This window comes from Schistocerca cancellata, chromosome 6, assembly GCF_023864275.1.
Source record: "Schistocerca cancellata isolate TAMUIC-IGC-003103 chromosome 6, iqSchCanc2.1, whole genome shotgun sequence".
Lineage (NCBI taxonomy): Eukaryota > Metazoa > Arthropoda > Insecta > Orthoptera > Acrididae > Schistocerca > Schistocerca cancellata.
The window spans coordinates 184,033,134-184,056,568 of record NC_064631.1 but is presented as its reverse complement, the minus strand read 5'-3'; the positions used below and the strand labels follow the sequence as shown (position 1 = coordinate 184,056,568).

At 45.1% G+C, this 23,435-nt stretch overlaps 1 protein-coding gene across 1 annotated transcript in view; it reads left to right on the top strand.

The window, feature by feature from the left end:
* LOC126191212 (hemicentin-1-like) overlaps window positions 1-23,435 on the top strand; it is a 314,593-nt gene that overhangs the window by 205,873 nt on the left and 85,285 nt on the right. Inside the window, exon 4 of the mRNA XM_049932012.1 lies at window positions 7,085-7,248. Within this exon, the coding sequence (XP_049787969.1) occupies window positions 7,085-7,248 (164 nt within the window). The remainder of the gene's footprint in view (window positions 1-7,084; window positions 7,249-23,435) is intronic.

The window sequence follows — 23,435 nt, the reverse complement described above, 5'->3', positions numbered from 1 at the left end:
ACAGCACTTGATGGTAGGTAAATTGCTCCTGGAATTCGTCAAACACAAAACCATCCATCCACTTGCCAGAGGATATAGCGTGTAATCACCCCTAATCGTTCGATTTGCAATGGTCCACTTTACACTACCTGAAATGTCACTTAGCGCCGACTACAGAAATGAATGGCCTTCGAGGAGTTACCCGACCATTTTACCCTATTCTTCTTACCTCCCTACGTACCGTCATTGTGCTATAACAGACTGCTGGTAGCACTTTGCACCTGACGAGTGACTTCTTCCGCTGATTTCATGAGACTTTTTACAACTGCTCTCCGCTATGCTCCACGGCCCCTGTCCAATAGAACATGAGTTCTGGCTGGTCTTGTTTTAGCTGTGGTTGTTCCTTCGCCGTCTGCTTCACAGTCACGTCACCAACAGAGGCCTTGGGCAGCTGTAGAAGGGTTAAAATGTCCCCGATGGATTTTTTATTCAGCTGACTTCCAATGACTAGTCCAAGTCGGAAGTCACTGAGCTCTGCTGGCCGATCCATTCTGCTGTTACTGCTCCTCTACTGACAACACAGTACTCCCTGCACCGAGCAGGGTGCCGCAGTAGTTAGCACACTGGACTCGCATTCGCGAGGACGAGAGTTCAAATGTCCGCAGCTCGTGGTCGAGTGGATAGCGTCGCTGCGTCTGGATCACGGGGTCCCGGGTTCAATTCCTGGCCGGGGTGGTGATTTTTACCTGCAGGGGACTGGGCTTTTGTGTTGTCCTCGATTCATGATCCTCCTCATAATTCCTGACAGTGGCTAGATTGCATTGTGCAAAGATTGCACTGTGTAAAAATTGAGATTTTGTGCGGGCACTGATGACCACAGTTGAGCGCCCCACAAACCAATCGTCATCATCATGACGGTTCTAACCCGCGTCCAGCCACCCTGATTTACGCTTTCCGTGTTTCCCCTGAAGCACTAAGGCAAATGCCGGGATGGTTCCTTCGAAAGTACGCTGTCGATTTCCTCCTCCATCCCTCTATAATTAGAGTTTGTCCGTAATGACCTCACCGCCAACTGGACGGTAAACACTGTTCTCATTCTCTTACTACTCCCCACCTATTTTTATACTGCATAATCCGCCTGTCGTGATGTCTACTGATGGCATTACGTAAGACTGTCCAGATACTTTTTATCGTTTAGTATGGAGGCTGGTAACTTAACAAGAATAAACAATCATATCCGTGTCATTACTTAAAATACTGGTGGTTGCTCCAGCCCTTGTCACACATAGCATTCTTGCGGAACGGAAAAGCAACCGAAACAAATGGAAAAACTCTCATTATTATAATTTAAATGTACAATAGCAATTGTTTCATTTAGAGTCACAAAAGAACTCTAATAATGTAGCAATAACTAAATGTGAACTACAGGGTGGCAATTACTGAACTATATGAAATAAAATCGTCATATCGTCTGAACGGTTTGCAATAGGACACTCAAACTGCACGGTTGGCCACGGTGTATGATAGGGATTGGCATGCTGATGCATGTTTAGGTTTACCGAAGAAGCCCACTTGCAAAAATGGTTCAAATGGCTCTGAGCACTATGGGACTTAACATCTTAGGTCTTGCCCCCTAGAACTTAGAACTACTTAAACCTAACTAACCTAAGGACATCACACACATCCATGCCCGAGACAGGATTCGAACCTGCGACCGTAGCAGTCTCGCGGTTCCGGACTGAAGCGTCTAGAACTGCTCGGGCACCGCGGCCAGCAGCCCAATTTCATTTGGATGGGTTCGTCAATAAGCAAAATTGGCACATTTGGGGGACTGAGAATCAGCATTTCGCGATCGAAAGGTCTCTTCACTCTCAATGAGTGACTGTGTGGTATGCAATGTCCAGTCACGTAATAATCTGTGCGATATTGCTCGATGGCACTGTGACTACCGAACGGTACAGAGTTTCCTCTGCTTGTCTTCGTGCTTGTCAAGCCTGCCATGGCCATCAATGTCGTCGCGTTTGTCGCCGATTGAGAAACGTGGGAGCCCAATGGGCAGGGCCTGTTATGACGCGAGTCGGCAGCACGTACGTTCCGAGGAAGCAAATGGTATGTTCTCGTTGCTAGCGACGAATTGGTGGAAGGTGGCCAGGCGAATGTGGACTGGCAACCGGAAGAGTAGCTGAGTCGAGGGCACTTTAATGAAATATGTTGTACTCAACTTTTGGGTGAGGAAATGCTACACTCTTCAGAACTTGTGGCTAGCTATCAGTAGCTCCACGTCCCGGGGGTGCGTCTGAGTACACTGAATGTTTGCCTGTAGAGCTAACTATCAACAACACAGGGTAACATTTGGTGTGGTTTAACCGCAAGGCACTACACTTGTAGGCTTCAAATCGGCCGCGGTCCCTCAGTACACATCGGACCCACGAGTCGCCACAGACCGAGTGCCGCCACACGACTGGTCTGACGAGACAAGCTAGCGCACTGACCAGTTCTAGAGCCGACATTATTAGGAATGGTTCACTCGTTATAGCTTCAGAGATCTCATTTGCAGAGACGCTAGTTAGCATAGCCTTCAGCTAAGTCAGTAGTTACGACCTAGCCAGGCGCCACATACAGTTTATGCATTGACAATTGATCTATATGTGTGAAGCAATCAGAATTGTAAAGAAGTATTCGCAGTTCAGTCTATAACTGCACTTGTAAATATTATTGTACAAAGTCAAGATCGACGTTCACCAATGATGCTGAATTAAAGCTAAGTATTTAATTGTATTCCTGTCTACTAACTTTCTAATCACCTAAGATGTTCCAGATACATCCCGTCAAGTATAGTTCATTGATCCTCACGTCAGCCTGAATGATCAACGCTTGCAATTAGTGGCCACACCTCGTAATCAGACTAAGAGGCAAATGGCGTGCCTCAGCCGGGTCACTCTTTTTCCATGAGGCCCGTGGGTCCGCTTCATACACAACATTCGGCACCAGCTAGCGTCACGAAGTAATCTTGACTGGAAGTTATCTTGAACTAGAAGATTGGCGAGCAAGTACACGCCGCTTACAACGTCGTCCTTGCGATCTTCATGGTCGGCGGCCTGGAGGTTCTTTGCTGGAGGGATACTCAAAGGGCTGCCCGCGGTGCCCGCAGGAATCTTCGAGGCACCTGCTCCAGCACCATCGATAGGTTACAATACTAAAACGCCCTCCTACTACCTCGGGATTTTGACGATCTAACTCACTAATTGGACACAATTTGGCACGAGATTCCTCAGGAGGACATCCAACATCGGTATCGACCAGTGCCAAGCCGAATAACAGCTACCAAAGCGTCTCAGGTGGAGGAAACCGTTACTATAGTAAAAAACTAAAAACCCGCCTCGATTGCGAAAAAAACACCTAATGTTAAGTGTTAACCCAGGTTTCGGCGTTGATAACTACACCTTCTTTAGAACAACAATAAAACCCACAAGTGCCTAAGAAGACCTTTGTCAATAATTAAAAGAACACCATAGCTATACATTTATAAACGAATAAGAAAAGGAAAACTCAAGCAGTACATATTTACAAAGTCAAAACCACTACATGACTTAATGGTGTACGCTCCACCTCACACCGCCCTATGTTCGATGGACCATGACCCGCCACAAACTGCAGTTACAAACGGTCGCTCACTTACAACCCCGGCCGGCTATCTATGCACATGCGCAAGACAAGGGAAGTTACTTGAATGCGCATGAGCATACGAATACGAGAAAGTTTATACATGGGTCGGGGCTAAATAGCCCACATATTCCCAACCGAGGATCAACGTATATCACAAAAATGAAATGTATAGAACAAGAGACGAGCTAAATAGGAGATGAAACCTAAAAATAACGGCACTCGGTTGCTTATGGTAGTACAGAAAGTTATATACGAAGCTACCAATAACAACGGGAGGAACTCTTAAAAACTATACCTAAAGCCAGTAGTTAGCCTGGGGGAGGGGCTGAGGGGACGTAATCTAAAGACGTCGTGGTAATATATAGGGATAAAACGTGAGGTATTCAACGGGCTAAAATCACCTTCATTGTAAAAGGAAAATGAGGATAAAAAGAAAGAAGATGAACAGCCTGACCACCCACGCTCGCCAATCAGCGCACGAATGTGATAATCCCCAGATCATCAGGTTTACAAGTATGAAGAACAAAGTAAAGGCGCGAAACCTTCAAAAAATTTCTATTTCTTAGTAGGAGTTGGTCATTGAGGATATTGTCTTTAACATGTTGCAGATGCTTAACGATCTGCATTTCCTCCAAAACATCCAGTTTCAAGCCCTTAACCTCGGCATGAAGTAACTCGATATTAGCTGGAGGGCTCGGCGCATGAGCCGTTTGCACAAGGTGTTCCGCATAAGTAGAGCCCGTAGTACCGTCACCGCTTCTAGTAGGGATATGCTCTTTATACCTGAGACCCAGAGCTCGCCCCGTCTGCCCGATGTAAAATTTTGGACGATCCCCGCATGTAATTTTATATAGTCCTGATTGGGAAAGTTTATCGTACTTACTCTGCAAGGAGTGAATTAAATTCTTATGTAAATTATTATTAGTAGAATAGGCAACTCTGAAATTATGGGCTCGGAGTAAACGCCCCAATTTGTAACTTATATTGCCTATGTAAGGGATAGATATTGTTGCCACCTGTTTGTCATCTAACGCATCCCCTTGGTTGGAAGACGTAATATTATTTTTATTTATTTTCTTGTTATACATTTGTCTTATCAACTGTTTAAAGAGTTCCTCCTGTTGTCATAGGTAGCTTCATATATAAGTTTCTTTACTAGCATAAGCAACCGTGTGCGGTAATTTTTAGGTTTCATCTCCTATTTAGCTCGTCTCTTGTTCTATCCATTTCATTTTTTTATATACATTGATCCACGGTTGGGAATATATGGGCTATTTAGCCCCGACCGATGTATAAGCTTTCTCGTATTCGTATGTGCATACGCATTCAAGTAACTTCCCTTGTCTTGCGCATGTGCATAGATAGCGTGTCAGGCTTGTAAGTGAGCGACCGTTTCTGGCTGCAGTTTATGGCGGGTCATGGCCCATTGAACATAGGCCGGTGTGAGGTGGAGCGACCATTAAGTTAAGTGGTGGTTTTGACTTTGTACATTTGTACTGTTTGAATTTTCCTTTTCTTATTCGTTTATAAATGTATAGCTATGGTGTTCTTTTAATCATTGACAAAGGTCCTCTTAGGCACTTTGGGTTTTACTGTTGTTCTGAAGAGGGTGTAGTTACCTACGCCGAAACCTGGGTTAACACTTAACACTAGGTGCTTTTTTCGCCATCGAGGCAGGTTTTTAGTTTTTTAATATATTAAACAATGATTGATGACGCGCTGCGATGTTGAAGGTTTTGAAACTGTTACTGACATGCTTAATTTGTGAAGCTCTTTCTCTTGAATAAATCATCCATTTCATCTGAAATTGTAATCTTGCGTTTGTCTCTAAGTGTACGCCGCAACTACCGATTTCCGTCCCATTCGGGTTACTCCTTCGTCGGGCGTCGCCTTTCTGTTTACTTTCATTTTTTTGAGAATGTACACTCCTGGAAATTGAAATAAGAACACCGTGAATTCATTGTCCCAGGAAGGGGAAACTTTATTGACACATTCCTGGGGTCAGATACATCACATGATCACACTGACAGAACCACAGGCACATAGACACAGGCAACAGAGCATGCACAATGTCGGCATTAGTACAGTGTATATCCACCTTTCGCAGCAATGCAGGCTGCTATTCTCCCATGGAGACGATCGTAGAGATGCTGGATGTAGTCCTGTGGAACGGCTTACCATGCCATTTCCACCTGGCGCCTCAGTTGGACCAGCGTTCGTGCTGGACGTGCAGACCGCGTGAGACGACGCTTCATCCAGTCCCAAACATTCTCAATGGGGGACAGATACGGAGATCTTGCTGGCCAGGGTAGTTGACTTACACCTTCTAGAGCACGTTGGGTGGCACTGGATACATGCGGACGTGCATTGTCCTGTTGGAACAGCAAGTTCCCTTGCCGGTCTAGGAATGGTAGAACGATGGGTTCGATGACGGTTTGGATGTACCGTGCACTATTCAGTGTCCCCTCGACGATCACCAGTGGTGTACGGCCAGTGTAGGAGATCGCTCCCCACACCATGATGCCGGGTGTTGGCCCTGTGTGCCTCGGTCGTATGCAGTCCTGATTGTGGCGCTCACTTGCACGGCTCCAAACACGCATACGACCATCATTGGCACCAAGGCAGAAGCGACTCTCATCGCTGAAGACGACACGTCTCCATTCGTCCCTCCATTCACGCCTGTCGCGACACCACTGGAAGCGGGCTGCACGATGTTGGGGCGTGAGCGGAAGACGGCCTAACGGTGTGCGGGACCGTAGCCCAGCTTCATGGAGACGGTTGCGAATGGTCCTCGCCGATACCCCAGGAGCAACAGTGTCCCTAATTTGCTGGGAAGTGGCGGTGCGGTCCCCTACGGCACTGCGTAGGATCCTACGGTCTTGGCGTGCATCCGTGCGTCGCTGCGGTCCGGTCCCAGGTCGACGGGCACGTGCACCTTCCGCCGACCACTGGCGACAACATCGATGTACTGTGGAGACCTCACGCCCCACGTGTTGAGCAATTCGGCGGTACGTCCACCCGGCCTCCCGCATGCCCACTATACGCCCTCGCTCAAAGTCCGTCAACTGCACATACGGTTCACGTCCACGCTGTCGCGGCATGCTACCAGTGTTAAAGACTGCGATGGAGCTCCGTATGCCACGGCAAACTGGCTGACACTGACGGCGGCGGTGCACAAATGCTGCGCAGCTAGCGCCATTCGACGGCCAACACCGCGGTTCCTGGTGTGTCCGCTGTGCCGTGCGTGTGATCATTGCTTGTACAGCCCTCTCGCAGTGTCCGGAGCAAGTATGGTGGGTCTGACACACCGGTGTCAATGTGTTCTTTTTTCCATTTCCAGGAGTGTATTTCACAAATTTTGTGTCCTTCTTGTTTGCGCAACACGGTGTACTTCACTCGTCACACAAGCTGGTGCTGGTGACCCACTGATCCTCGACAGGTGACTTCCTGGCGGAGCCGCAGACGACGCCGCGGGCCTCCTCCAGACAGCCTTCCGGCCCGCCGGAGCCGGAGTTCGACGCTGGGCAGGTGACCAACGTGACGGCTCTGCTGGGGGACACCGCCTACCTGCACTGCCGCGTCAGGAACCTGGGCGAGCACGCCGTGAGTTTACGTCTCGCTTTGTCTACTACCTGCCACCACAACTCTCTGCTTGTCCTTCCTTGTTAGATTACGAAAGAAAGGGAGAGTCTTTTCTTTTTATAGTGCCCCTGTTATGTAAATACACTTAATAGCCAAAGAAACTGGTACACCTGCCTAATATCGTGTAGGGCCGCCACGAGTACGCGGAAGTGCCGCAACACAAAGTGCCATGAATTCTACTAATGTCTGAAGTAGTGATCGATAGAAATGACACGAGAGTGTTGAGATCTCTTCTGAACAGTACGTTGCAAGACACCCCACATATGCTCAATAATGTTCATGTCTGGGGAGTCAGGTGGCCAGCGGAAGTGTTTGAACTCAGAAGAGTATCCATGCAGCCACACTCTATCAATTCTGGACGTGAAGGGTGTCGCATTGTACTGCTGGAATTTTACGGGTCCGTCATAATGTACAATGGACATTAATGGATCCAGGTGACCAGACAGGATGCTTACATACGTGTCACCTGTCAGAGTAGTATCTAGACGTGTTAGGGGTGCCATATCACTCCAACTGCACCAGCACCACTCCATTACAGAGCCTCCATCAGCTTGAATAGTCCCCTGCCGACATGCAGGGTCCTTGGATTGATGAGATTGTCTCCATATCTGTACACGCCCATCCGCTCAATACAATTTCAATAGAGACCCGTCCGACCAGGCAAAATGTTTCCAGTCTGGTGTCGGTGTTGACGGGCCCAGGCGAGGCGTACACTTTTGTGTCGTCCAGTCATCAAAGGTACACGAGTGGGCCTTCGGCTCCGAAAGCCAATGTTCATGATGTTTCGTTGAATGGTTCACACGCTGACACTTCTTGATGCTCCAGCATTGAAATCTGCAGCAGTTCGCGGAAATGTTGCACACCTGTCACTTTGAACAACTCTCTTCAGTCGTCATTGGTCCCTTACTTACAGGATCTCTTTTTCGGCCGTAGCAATGTCGGAGATCCCATCTTTTATCGGATTCGTGATATCAATGTGCACTCGTGAAATGATCTTACGTGAAAATCCCCTCTTCATCGCTACCTCGGAGATCCTCTGTCCTATCGCTCGTGCACCGACTACAACACCACGTTCAAACTCACTTAAATCTTGATAACCTGCCACTGTAGCCGCAGTAACCGATTTAACAATTGCGCCAGATACTTGTCTTATGTAGGTGTTGCCGACCACGGCGCCGCATTCTGCCTGTTTGCATATCTCTGTATTTGAATACGCATGCCTCTGCCACTTTCTTTGGCGCTTCAGTGTACGTCCAAATCATGTCATGGAGGCGTCACCATAAATCTGAATTTTCCTATACCCGCTTTCAGATAGACCAAGGGAAGGCAGCTATGTTAATATTTTAAATTATAAGTGAATGCTTAAGCAATATTTAAAGTGTTACTTTACTTACAATCAATTTTGGGGCCGGAAAGCACCATCTTCACGTCTCAAAAAACACTTACCCTTTTTTTGTCATACCCGTACATCATGCAGTAAATCAGTGGTTCCCAACCTGGGCCTGGGGTAATTACCTCCTGAGGGGTAAAATGAAATTTTCTGAGGGGTAAAAACTCAACGATTCGATTCTGTTTCAGTCACTAAACTACAATTTTGTAAGACTAGTACTGATTAAATAAGTTATCAATGGGTACTTTTTCTCAATTAGTAGCATTAATGCGGTGGAGGTCAGAGGTTCCTTTAGTAGTCCTCCCACTACACACATATGTTGTGCTTTGTCTCGTACATCGCTGATTATAAAAGTGAGACGTATACGTAACAAATGTTAAATATCTCAAGAAAATGTAGATAGTACATGCGCTAGTCCAGAAATAGCTTCATTCCTAGCTTCGAAACAGATAAATGAATTAAATTGACACACGACACAGCAACTACACAGGGGCTATTATAGTGCAGTACACAGTATTAGTATTATTATTATTATAATTATTATTGTTGCTATTAGTATTAGTGGCAGACAAGAAGTATTAACAGCCTGCAGTCTTCCGAATTCTGCTAGTTCAGAAGTAAGTATAGTGCAAACATTCTAACTTTGTTGATTTTAAATGTGGTTGAGTGCGCAGGCCAAGCGAGTGCAGCAATGGAGAGGAGTAATACAGCTGAAGTACACACACAAACTAAATATCATTTATCTTTTTCATTTTAAATATAAAAGTGTTCAAAGAAAAGACTTCTGTTCTACAGTTTATTTAGGTGATAAAGTTGCTGATAATGTGGGGGGGGGGGGGGAAGAACAGCCGGAAGGCTAATTGGTTGGAGGGGGGGCAGCTAATGTCTGATTCCACTCAGGAGTAATGGTCTACGAAAGCTTGTGAACCACTGCAGTAAATGAAATATCTGTAATAGGTCTTAAAACTGCTCATTCATTAATCCAAGTAAACTAAATCAGTTCCATTTTCCATGCGTATCTTGTAATAAATAAAGTGCTAAAAACTAAATCAAAGGAAAATATATGAATTAATTACTGAAATAAATAATTTTCATAGATACTTCACTGAACTCCATCATCCGTACGAAATACATGTGGTACTACGGGAAAGTGACGATTACTGACTAATTGTGAAACCTAATACATAAGATTAATCCATAGTATGTTGTATCAGAGCGAAAGGATAAACTAAACTTTACGGTTGCTTGTGACAAATGGTCAAATTACTGACTAATTGTGAAATCTAATACATAAGATTAATCCATAGTATGTTGTATCAGAGCGAAAGGATAAACTAAATTTTACGGTTGCTTGTGACAAATGGTCACGATATAGCAGGAGTTTCGAGTACAACTTTGTTTTAGGAATTCGTCGTCGCGGCTAGCCATTTGATTGTATCCTCCATCAAAATATATTTTCTCGGTTACCAGGTTATCAGCGTAATTACCTGATTTATTATACCAGTCTAGCGTCTTTCCAAAAATTTAAGTTTCATGGCGAATATGTGTGTTTTACGTCCTGAAACGAACCGCCAGCGTTAAAGAGTTTATGAGTTTGCGTAGTATCGTGATTTCGGCTGGCGTGTGTGCAGTGTCCCTCAGATGGAAAGGCGTCCGTCATGCACTGTTTTCCACTTGTGTAGCATTATTAATACCAGTTATACGATGGATAGAAAGTTTTCTTAGACGAACGTAGAGGAAATGCCGTGAGTGCACACTGAAACCCATTACAACACAAATAATCATTCTACACTACTTTTATCAGTTTTACTAATTAATATTGCCGAATTTTACACCAGTGTCGTGTATTTTCCACACGCATTGTTACATAATTTTTTATTAAGAACCGACAAAGCACTCAATTACTACAATTTAAGTGTTTCACCAAATGATTAAACAATGTAGCTGTCTGTAGTTCTGTTAACGCAAGTGAAGCATGTGTGGTATACAGAAAGAAGCGTATTCAGAGAATGGAGATTTATCTAAAAAATGCCAACGGACTTAAAGGTACAGAAAGAATCATAAATTTTGATATCAGAACAGAAATAAACACTTGGTTGAAGAAAACAACAGACTCTGGAATCAGTATGTGCATACAGTGGAACTTTAAATAATACCTGCAAGAACACAGATATACAAATGAAAGGAAGAACAGTCACTGGCAATGGTGGTAACCGTAACAGGTGACAGAATGCCAACAACTGAAAGTGAAGAAGATGATGATGATTAACAGGTACAAAGAAACATAAGCTGTGCGACTGTTAGAAATTACAGAAATTTAGTTGTTTTTCAACAATCTAATTTCATGATAGGGTGCTTTCTGATGGAAATAGTTATGTTTCCTGACTTCTGAAATTTTAATCCGTCACCCCTGTGGCAGCTTCTCTGCTTGGAATACACAAACAAAACTTCTGTACTGACGACACACTTCACGTACACATGCCATGCTAATATTTCTATACGAAAGTTTGAGAATGGAGTAGTCTGTGCTTTACAACCGGTGTAACTCATGCTCCAGAGAGGATAACTTCACAGAAACCATCTCGAATTCCCCCTTGATATAGGCTCCACAAGGCTACCCACGTGTATCCTCTGGTTAAGCTAAAATGATTGTAGAATCTAGAGGATGGCATTACTGTACAATCTTCTTCTATTGCCTTCTACTGTTTCATTGTCTGTAAGCGTCTAGTGCTTAGAAATGGATGTCACAAATGGAACATAAGGACAGTAGGGCCATGGCGAATATAGACCTCATCTACTGGACATTTAGTTCTTCGTATCATCTTATGTCACAGATGGGCGCTTAATGGCATTAAGTAAAGGCTAAAAACGATGTCGAGCAAGACTTTCTTCTTCCTCCATAACACGTAGTATGGTTTTAGACAATGCAATAACTGCAATGAAAACTTGACACAAAAAAGGAAAACTGTTAAATTTGTTACTGATATTGCAGTATGAGACTCAGAACAGGACATGAAATAACTGTTACGTGTATTGATTGATGCTGTATGCTACCACAAGAAAATTCTAATAAAATAAAAATGACGGAAAACATTACCGAGCACGTGAGAGTCAACATTAGAAAAGGGAACTCACTACAGATAAAAAGGTGAAAGAAGTTTGCTGTTAAAGTGGTACAGTAATCAATTAGAATAGAAGCCCCACGGATATCGAAAGGGGAAATGATCATCGAAGTAAGAAATCATGGAAAAAAGAGTCGAGTGATTCATCAGGAAGGTTTTAAGACGTGGCAGTGAACTGTGGGGGCCTGTAAACCTGCAAAAGGACAAATTACATCGAGAAGGACGCAGCTGTGGAAGGGAGACCGAGAGACACCTTCGTAAGATAAAAAAAATCAGTCAGACCGTGTTATAGGAAAACAAAAAAAAAAACAGTAAACGAATTAATACGATACAAGAAGGAAAAGTCATCTTGTTTGACCAGAACAAGTTCATAGTGATCCAAAGAAATTCTGATAAGTAAGAACTGGAAATTTGTAGCAATTTCCTATTGGACCAAACTGCTGAGGTCATCCGTCCTATTCTTACACACTACTTAATCTAACTTAAACTTACTCACGCCAAGGACAACACAAACACCCTTGCCCGCGGGAGGATTCGAACCTCCGATGGAGCCGGCCGCAGTGGCCGAGCGGTTCTAGGCGCTTCAATCCGGAACCGAGCGTCCGCTTCAGTCGCAGATTCGAATCCAGCCTCGGGCATGGATGTGTGTGATGTCCTTAGGTTGGTTAGGTTAAAGTAATTCTAAGTTGTGGGGGATTGATGACCTCAGATGTAAAGTCCCATAGTGCTGAAAGCCATATAAACTATTTTTCAAACTCCGATGGGGCGAGCCACGTAAACCGTGACAAGGTGCCTGGACCGCGCAGCTACCCCGCGCGGCTGTAATGTCAGTAACCTCTTCTAAACCCTCTAATGAGTCACGCAAGCATTTATACTATAAGGGAAACTGATGATGATAGTGAAAAATCAGAAATAAGGAATTCGTTCTTCCAGAGCTGTTTCACCGTTGATTTTCAAACGTCGAACGCAAACCGAAGTATCATACACTGAGATAGGCCATGTCGGAATGGAAAATCAAGTTAAGTCGCTGAAAGGTAGCTGGTCCGGATGAAATACCTGAGAAGTTCTGCAGACATTGTGCGAATGAACTTGAGCCCCTTCTATCCGTAGTTTATCGTAAGCCGCTGGAGCAGCGAAGGATATCTACCGATCTGAAAAAAAGGACAGGTCACTCTCATTTTTAAGAAGGGTTGGCGTACAGGTTAACATAAGTATAGTTCGAAAATGTGAAGTGTCTGTTGGATGATACAAACATACATGTTCGTCAAAACACAAACAACAGACAAACACACAACTACCGTTGGCAACATTACACACCGAAAGCACACATATGGTGATCACAAAATGGAAAGAGCAAGCGATATAAGTGATGTGACAAATGTGGGTTAAAGAACGCCAGAAATCGGCCAGCTGGAGTATGAAACTAAAGAATGCATCTCCATTACCACACACATGAGTTGCCAGCGCTGGAAATCGTCAGTAACACCAAATGATAAATTCACATTACGAATTGTGTGCAACAAAAAGTTGAATTAACCTAAAAAACAAGATAAAGATTCGACAACATGCAATATAGTAGCATATTATATCTATGACATAATACGTTTATTACATGTATAAAAACAAACATGTATTACAGGCCACTTATAATGCTTCCCAGATAAAAGAAGCGGACCCCGTATGGCAATAAACAAACTGTCTTCTATTAGTTGCACAGACGGTACATACCTCCACGACATACATTTTTCTTTCACCAGGCACACATGATCATCACCTCCGAAGTGGTCGCCTACTAAATACAGATTGTAATGCTGTAAAGTGTGTTCATATCCTTTCGAATTTAGCTTTTCTCGAGGGCAGTAAGGTTCCACACCCTACGAAAAACACCGCCATAGCGAAAAACTACCTACTATGTACTTCACTGTTCGCATTCCTGAAACGCAAACGCTTCCATTGCATCATCAGTTTTCGACTTGGGCAGCCTTTTAAGGATTAAAATGTACCCGAATTTCTTACTTCAGTGACATCCAATGACCAGCCGCTGTGGTCGAGCGGATCTAGGCTCTTCAGTTCGGAACCACAAGGCTGCTACGGTCGCAGGTTCGAATCCTGCCTCGGGCATGGATGTGTGTGATGTCCTTAGGTTAGTTACGTTTAAGTAGTTCTAAGTCTAGGGGACTGATGACCTCAGATGGCCTGCCACAGCTATAGCGCGTCTGTGAAGTGGTGTTGGTGGCAGTATCAGGGGGCTGAGAGGCAGATAATATCCATCACAAGAAGATCATTGTGGTTGGCCTGCAACTCAGACAATGGTTTCTCTCCGGTTCTAGACGAGACAGAATGGAGACACGACTGCCCTATTTGATACTCCAAGCTTCCAGCTTAGAGCCATTTGAACCATTTGACTTCCAGTGACTCTTCCACGTTAGAAATCACTGAGTTATCCTAAACGACCAATTATGCTGTTGCTGATTCTCCACCGACAACACTACACTACCACGCCTCCTATCATACTGACGGTTCCACCTCCTGTGACACCTAGTGGACAATTCCACATGGTTCACAAATGTTCAAATGTGTGTGACATCTTATGGGACTTAACTTCTAAGGTCATCAGTCCATAAGCTTACACACTACTTAACCTAAATTACCCTAAGGACAAACACACACACACCCATGCCCGATGGAGGACTCGAACCTCCGCTGGGACCAGCCGCACAGTCCATGACTGCAGCGCCATAGACCGCTCAGCTAATCCCGCGCGGCCCAATTCCACATGGTAGAATAATGGCCAGATGCGAGCAGTGAGATAGTGTAGCGCTCGAAAAAAGTTACCCAACCATTTTGCCACGGTATGTATTTTTAGGCGGTTAACTGCAAACGCATTATCTTTATTCCTGAAAACAAGTTTGTCACTGCGACTTTCGTTTTGCTATCATCAGTCAGGCTCTTATTGCCACTATACAGTCTGCTACCCAAATAACAGAAATCTTTTCCTCCTTCAGTCGCGAGGTTCTGTTTTTATAATACTTCTGATGTGCTTATTAATTTTTTGTGGTACGGTACAGAACCCACCAAAATTTGTGAGAAGCCGTTTCCGGTGGAGTGCTATTCCCGCAAGGTATGCAGGAGATTTCTGTGGAGTTTGGGAGGTAAGAGATGAGATACTTGTGAAAGTGAAGCTGTGAGAATTGGTCTTGAGACATGTTTGGTTAGCTCAGTCGGTAAAGCGTTCGCCTGTGATGAGTCAACATCCATAATTCGAATCCCGGTTTCTAGCAAACGGTTTCAATGTGCCAGAAAGGCTCAAATCAGCACACATTCCGTTGCAGACAAAAAATTCATTCTGGAAGCCTTGTAATAGTTCTCAGCTGAAAACAGAGGATGAAGGACGACTTTTATGTTCTGTTGCAATGTCCCCCCCGCCCTCCACCAAGCTCAGGGGTTGTGATATGTAAGAAGTATCTAGACATATGGGTTGGAAGAGAGGGGTGACTCATGTCAAAGTGTGCAGAGAGACACCGGCAAGTGTGTCGTTGGCTTTATTGCGTGGAAGGTACACTGTGGGCCTTGCGCTGATGCTGGTGATCCCACTGCGCGGGGTGCGTGCGTGGGTCAGCGCCAATCCCAGTGCCGGAATCTGCTGTGTCACTGTGCGGCACGGGCGATGTGGCCGTGCGGTTCGAATCCTGCCTCGGGCGTGGATGTGTGTGTTGTCCTTTGGTTAGTTAGGTTTAAGTAGTTCTAAGTTCTAGGGGACTGATGACCACATATGTTAAGTCCCATAGTGCTCAGAGCCATTTGAGCCATTTGCGACTGTACGGCCGCCCAGCCTTGCGGACGTAGCGATCCTACTTAGGCCGCCGCGCATGTTGGCTGTGTCGGTACTCCGGGACACGGCTGACTGCTCCCTTATCACGTGCAACTCGTGGACCCCACGTAGAGCGCCGAAGGGAAACAGTCTACCATTGTCGTTGTAGTTAGCCGCAGATCGGATGGTAACCGCAGGTAGCTCTGCACCTGGGAGGCCGCTATTTCGAGTGTCCTGCCCCTCCCCCCCGCCATCCTGTAAATTTCATCCTGCTGTCCAACCAGAGAGCGGACGCTAGCAGCCCTCCCACTCCTCTACTCGGTGCAGCTCCAAGGTACGGCCCGCCCTGACACAGCTATGGCGCGTCCGTGGTGTTGATGGCAGTTTCAGGGGATTGATGGGCAGCCAATATCCATCACCAGTAGGGCATCGCGGTTGGCCTGCAACTTAGACAATCGTCTTCGGTTCTAGACGCAGACAGAATGGGGACACGACTGCCCTATTTGAGACTCCGAGCTCGCAAATTTATACATCCCTGCATCCCTGACATAGCTCCTCTGGAGGGCAAAAGTGAGGTGCTCTTTAATACTTAAATCTTCAACTTTCCTCAACCCGCTTCAGCCCCTAACACAGGGCACTAGGCGCTGTTGTAACTGCAACGTATGGGTTATTCACAGCATGTCAGTGCCCTGAACTGCCCTCATTACTGCACCCTTGTTTAAAGTGCACGCCAGGCCTTACTTCCCGTCTACGAGAGTAGTGTAAGCCTGCCTCAGAATCATTTGCCTGCAATCCGATGTGACGATCGGTCCCTGAACTACTACTTTCCAGTCATGGCTGCGCAAAATTTATAAGAATTCCCCAAATCCACGCCCGTACCTTTTCGGGGCGCAGCATGCCTCCTCCCTTCCGAGAAGGTATGTCACGAAACTTTAACATCGTGCTTCCACTCAGCTACCTTAACCAATAATTCAAATATTGAGGACAATCTCCCGGGTATACCATGAAACACTTCCGCTCACACTTTGGTATTGCCATGTACTCATTATCATGCCCTTAAACACTAATTAAGACCTTAAAACTGATTTCTTCCCCGACCAGTGTTAGTCAAACATTCTATTGGTTATTGGTGTGTTGACACGTCCACAGCCTGTCCTCTCTTGCGCCTTATTCAGGAATATAGTAAGCAAAAGGCTGCTAGAAACACGCCACAACTAGTGGCTTACGCCCTCACCACTAATACGTTGTCCTACTGTTCTTCCAAGAAATGGTGTATAAGCTGCCACATTTGCTCTGTCGAAATTTCCCCTTCCAGGGGCTCTGTTAATCTATCCAAAGACTGCAAAAGCTCTGGATTGACTGTACTATGTAAATATGTTAAATTTTTAACCGGTAATACTCTCAGAGGTCCTTTCGGCCAATACAACGTATTCAGTGACAATGTCATAACAGTTCACGTTTTTTCAACCCTACCGGTCTGTCTCCATCGTAGCAGTTCAGCCAGTTTCCAGCGTGAATATGGGGGTATAACCAATGTGTACCCGTCCTCTGAAAGCACACAAGTCATCCAATTTACCTCCAACAGCAACAAACTCACTACACGTTTCTGCATATCAGTCCGTACTTGGCAATCCGGACAGATCACAACCTTCCATTGTACGGACCAATCCAACCCTATCCGTCACATTATCACGTGAATCTGCCTGTCCTTTGAGAATAGCCATAGTTTCCATGTTCTCACCTGCACCCACTGTCCCAACATCCTTCATTTCACTGGATATGGGTGAATGCTGTAGCAGTGGAACCCTGAGTTTCTCCCCAACTGGTACACGGGCTGCTATATGCACCCTAGCTCTATTTGTTTCCACTTCCACCGTAGCTGTGTGAAAGAACAATGACAGATCTTCTTCCGACACTTTGACTACATGCTATAACTCCATGAGAAACTGCATTTCTACTCGCCGCAATCTCATCGTGAATTCCCTTAGTGTAAGAAATACGGGACTAGGTTGCCAGTTCATGGCATGAAAGAGTGTTTCCTATAAGTTCGCCACTTCACTCCTAACAACCCCAAGTCGGTCCACAAGCCAAAGAAAAAATCTTGCTATCTTAATTTTGTTCTCCAACGCCCTCAATTGCTCCTGTATTTTCTCCAAATCGCTATTCAAATTTCCCTCGTTTCGCTAGCACACCGAATCGGCTCCGCTGAAATTCCCGTTCCAGTCTTGTGTTATTCAACATCCCGTGTTCTAAGTTCGACAACCGAATTGTGTGTTACTCCATTGCATCCTTCCTAGAACTTAACATCTGCTGAATCTCAACAACTGTGCTATTTCATTCCTGCACTTCCTCTTTGTCTGCTGCTGCGAATATTGTCTTTAATGATTTTCCTCCAGGGATTATCTAGACACTCTTCCGCTGATTCCTAGCTTGGGGAACCATATGTACCAACTACGATAACTGTGCCCTTAATTTATTATAGGTGAACTACAACTCCTGGTACTCTTCCTTTATCTCGCTAAATAAATTATTCCCCTATGCCTCATTACATCACTCCAAAAGGTATCCTCAAACCTATACACCTCCCTGCTAATCTCCGCAGTTGTTTTAGCGTCCATTTAGGACTAGTAAGAAACATATCCTATTGCCTAGAGAACATCGCACCCGATTCTAGAGGCTGAATAACCGTTACCTGCCTTGCCTCTCCCTTGTATACATCAGTAACAGCAGCACTGTCCTCGTTCCCCAGGATGTTCTAACATATTCGTCACCTGTAGAACAAAATTACTCTGTCATACCCTTCCTCGTTCCGAGAACACACAATCCACGTAAAAACAATATCAGTAATATTGACATGAAAGCCGGCCGCGGTGGCCGAGCGGGTCTAGGCGCCCAGTCCGGAACCGCGCGACTGCTACGGTCGCAGGTTCGAATCCTGCCTTGGGCATGGATGTGTGTTGTGTCCTTAGGTTAGTTAGGTTTAAGTAGTTCTAAGTTCTAGGGGACTGATGACCACAGATGTTTAGTCCCATACTGCTCAGGGCCATTTGAACCATTGACATGAAAAACAAATATCCCCACAAAGAAACAACAAATACCTCTATGGCAGTAAAAATACACACTGCCTGATATGCTAAGCCGGCCGCTGTGACCGAGCGGTTCTAGGCGCTTTAGTCCTGAACCACGCGGCTGCTACGGTCGCAGGTTCGAATCCTGCCTCGGGCAGGGATGTGTGTGACGTGCTTAGGTTGGTTGGGTTTACGTAGTTCTGAGTCTAGAGGACTGATGACCTCAGATGTTAAGCCCCATAGTGCTTAGAGCCATTTGAACCATTTGATATAGTAAACCCAAAAAAACCAACATTACAATTATACAACTTACTTACGTGCCCTTAACATATAGGGCACATAACGACCCTTACGTTGCTCCCCAATTCCAGATTCCTCCTTTTTACCCTTTGTAGCTTTCACTTCGTGGTTGGTTGCCGATAGCTGTTGTATCCCCTCTACCACCCCTTTAAACGGTTTTATGCGGCTGACGTGTATAGCAGAGGTTTTTATGGGGAACTGCGTCTTCACGATGACTGGTGGGATCTTTCCACGACTTGGTATTTTGTTAAAAATTTCTTGGTTTTCCCTTTGATATATAATGACTGGTAACCATTACACACTATCCCACTCGGTATTGCGACATTTTTCCTCAGGCGTCTGTTCGGTTGTTCCTGTCGCTCTAGCGCCTTCATGTTTGCCTTTTGCACATTTCTCCAAACTTGCCTCATTCTTGTGGGAGACTTTGTCACTGACTCACCTTCCAATCCTAATTTAGAAACCAAAACGTCAAATAGAGATAGCATTTTCCTCCCGTACATCACCTCGAATGACGACAAGCCGATTGCAGTATGAACCTTCGGATTACAGGCACGCTGTACATAAGGGAAACATGGAACCAATCCTCGTGACTAGAACCTAGGTAATAGCTCAACATCTTTTGCTCGCGTTTGGTTCTCCCGTTGGTCTGAGGATGAAGCAGACTCGTCCGTAACTTCTATATACGCCACATGTGGCATAGTTGTTTCATTAAATCCGGTACAAAATTCGTACTCTGGTCTGTAATTATAGTCTCAGGCACCCCAGACTTTAATATCCACTTGTTTGTTTACTAACACCTCCGCTACAGTATTAGCCCGTTGAGGCGCCATCTGTACCGTTGCCATAAATCGAGAAAAATGATCGATGATCGTGAGAGCGTACCTATCTCCTGGAGGTGTTTTATTATATGGTCTGACGACATCCAACCCTTACATAGAAAATGGACTGGTCGCCTCTGGTAACCTGTGCAACGGCACCTTGTGGTGCGTAATGTCGGCAATCTGCGTGCATTGTACACAGTACTTAACATACTGCTCCTCGTCACGCTTCCTGTTCCTTCACCATAACTGCTCCGCTACACGTCTGTCCATTGCACGTCACCCATCATGACCTGACAACATATGGTCACGAGCTTATTTCAAAAGTTCCTTCTGAAAATCCTCTAGAAGTACCACATGTTGTCCACACCTCTTCATTCTACACAGCAAACCTTCGAGCATAACGAAATATTACTGTGACTTAAATGCCTGGCCCTCCTTATCCATTTCCTGTGTGCCCAGTGCCCCTCTTCAATGCTCTTCCCTAGCATACTTATTATTGCTACCCTGCGGCTTAACGAATAAGCATTTGCGTGTGGTCTCCCTGACATGGATTACCTCATATTCAAATTCACTGAACTTAAGTGCCCACTGCGTCAGCCTACCAGGTGGATCTTTCAAACCAACCAACCATTTCAATGAGGCGTAGTCTATCACGAGATTCATCTTTCTTCCATACAGATAACATCGAAAATACATAATATTATACATCATCGCCAATATGTCTTCCTCCGTTGTTCATTAGATACAGTCTGCCTCATTTAACTACCTTGAAGTGTAAGCTAACGGATGTTCCTGACCATCTACCATCTCTCCCAAAACATAACTGACTGCCTCATCTGAAGCACCTAATGGAACTGTTTCTCGAAATCTGCAAAAGCCAATACTGGATCTAAAACTAATACTTCTTTCAATTTTTGAAATGCGTCCTGACATTCCTGCGGCCAATTAAATTGCATCCCCTTATCCAGTAGCTGTTCAAGGGTGCGGCTATTTTCTCAAAGCTCTTCATGAACTGTCTTTAATAACTGCATAGGCCGACGAACGACTGTACCTACTTAGTTGATTGTGGTGTTGGATAATTCTGATCTGCGTCTGTAAGATGAAGATCGGTCTGTACTCCACGCTCACTAAAAATGTTCCCGAGATACTATACCTGAGTTCAGTAAAATGTCACTTGTCCACACTTAAAATCAAACGTGCTCATTGAAGTCTACCAAAGATATCCTCCAAACGTCTCACACGGTCTGGTAAATGTTCTGGATACGCAATTATGTTATCGACATTGACCAAATAAGTTTTTGGCTCTAATTCTCTCAGTCCATCCTGCTGGGATGGTAAATGCTGTTTTTGGAATATCTTCAGGCGCCACCTCCAACTGATGGTGTCCGCTCGTTAGGTTGTAAAGAACCCACACTGAACAACATTATCGAATGTTTCTGTGATGTGTAGAATTCGGTAAGTATCCAAAATGGTTCGCGCTTTCAGATATCTGTATACACAGTAAAATCTGTATTTCTGTGTGTCATCCGCCGATGTATTCGGCACGACGACAATATTTGTGCTCCAGGGACTATCACTCGGTTCTGTGTTGTTCAATAAATTCTTCTACCAATGGTTGCAGCTGCTTTGCCATATGGTACGGCTCCATATAAATTGGTGTGCTATCCCCTGCCGGTAGGTGACGTTGCGTCATTAGGGTTGCCAGTAACCTCCAAACAAAATAAATCACTCCACAGTCATTCGATCACTGTCCTTCAAATGACCTTCTCTCCCTCGTCACACTATGGTATCGACGGTTTGTATGTGGCTTTCCTTTCGGCTCGACCTACCGAAGTTCTCATCTTCCAAGACCTCCAAATTAGCTATTTTCCACCCTTTGACAGGGTCACCTCCCCACTAACCAGAATCATGTGTTCCCCGTTAATGCTAATCGCATGCACCAAACTCTTGCGGATGAAACAACGCAAACTGTCAAACTCTTCATTGCCTAAGAGAGGTTCAACCACAAATAATGTTTACCTCAGCAAATACACTGAAACACACAACATCTTCCCCAATTTTACAAGGCTGATCGATCTTTACTGAAAACGTATTCAGTCTAGTTGGTTTCACCCCCATGATAGGAGAACCGTGCACCATTGAATCAGTTGCAACTACTTCCCCCCGCTGAAACAATGTTCCACTGAGTTGCAAAATATCAATCTTAACGAGATGTTTGTCGAGTAATTCTAATCCAAGAATAACCTTTGCCTACATGTGGCAACATTTCCATGTGTTCGCTGAACTTAGTTTTCCCGACTGAAAACTCCTGTACTGCGGCACCCAATGAATCCAACCTGTCACTGCTAACCCTACGTAAACTAAACTTAATATCCCCAGTTTCCTGTTTTATACGCGGTCCAGACTGATAATGGACACATTTGCACCAGTGTCCACCCGCTAAGGCCAATAAGCTACATTCTGTCTGTGCAGTAACTTGTGTCGTGTTACGGTCTATCGGAATTGCCTTCTGACGGCTGAAGCAATCCCGTTTCCGTTTAACGGCTGCTTCCCTTGCTAGCGCTTTCCACCCTTCATCCCTGTACACTGAAATGCCCGCCGGCCCACTATGCCACACACGTAGCATTCTGCTTGCTTACACTGCCTCCCGACCACATCCATAACACTTGACTTCAGAAGCGAACACACGATGGTCCGCTTTTTGCTTTGTGGCCATATTCATCTCCTCCATAAATGTTGCGCTTCTAAGAGCTTCGGGTTTTCAATCCGTACTCTCCGTGACATTTCAGCGGGTATCCGCCCAAAAGAAGTGCACTTTACGTGCCACTGTCATTACCTCCCTTTCCTGTTCCAATCACATAGGGTTCGCGGGAAGAACGACTGCCGGAAAGCCTCCGTGTGCGCTCGAATCTCTCAAATTTTACATTAGTCATCTCTTCGGGATGTATAAGTGGGGGGAAGCAATGTATTCGATACCTCATCCAGAAACGCACCCTCTCGAAACCTGGCAAGCAAGCTACACCGCGATGCAGAGCGCCTCTCTTGCAGAGTCTGCCACTTGAGTTTGCTAAACATCTCCGTAACGCTATCACGCTTACCAAATAAGCCTGTGACAAAACGCGCAGCTCTTCTTTGGATCTTCTTTATCTCCTCTGTCAACCCGACCTCGTACGGATCACATTTTCTAAGGACTGTCCCAATGAATCTCAACCAGACACCCGCCTTACCAACAACTAATTTTATATGATCATTCCACTTCAGATCGTTCCGTACGCATACTCCCAGATATTTTACAGAAGTAACCTACTAGTGTTTGTTCCGCTATCATATAATCATACAATAAAGGATCCTTCTTTCTATGTATTCGCAATACATTACATTTGTCTACGTTAAGGGCCAGTTGCCACTCCCTGCACCAAGTGCCTATCCGCTGCAGATCTTCCTGCATTTCGCTGCAATTTTCTTATGTTGCAACTTCTCTGTATACTACAGCATCATTCGCGAAAAGCCGCATGGAACTTTCGACACTATCTACTAGGTCATTTATATATATGTTGTGAAAAGCAATGGTCCCATAACACTCCACTGTGGCACGCCAGAGGTTACTTTATCGTCTGTAGACGTCTCTCCATTGAG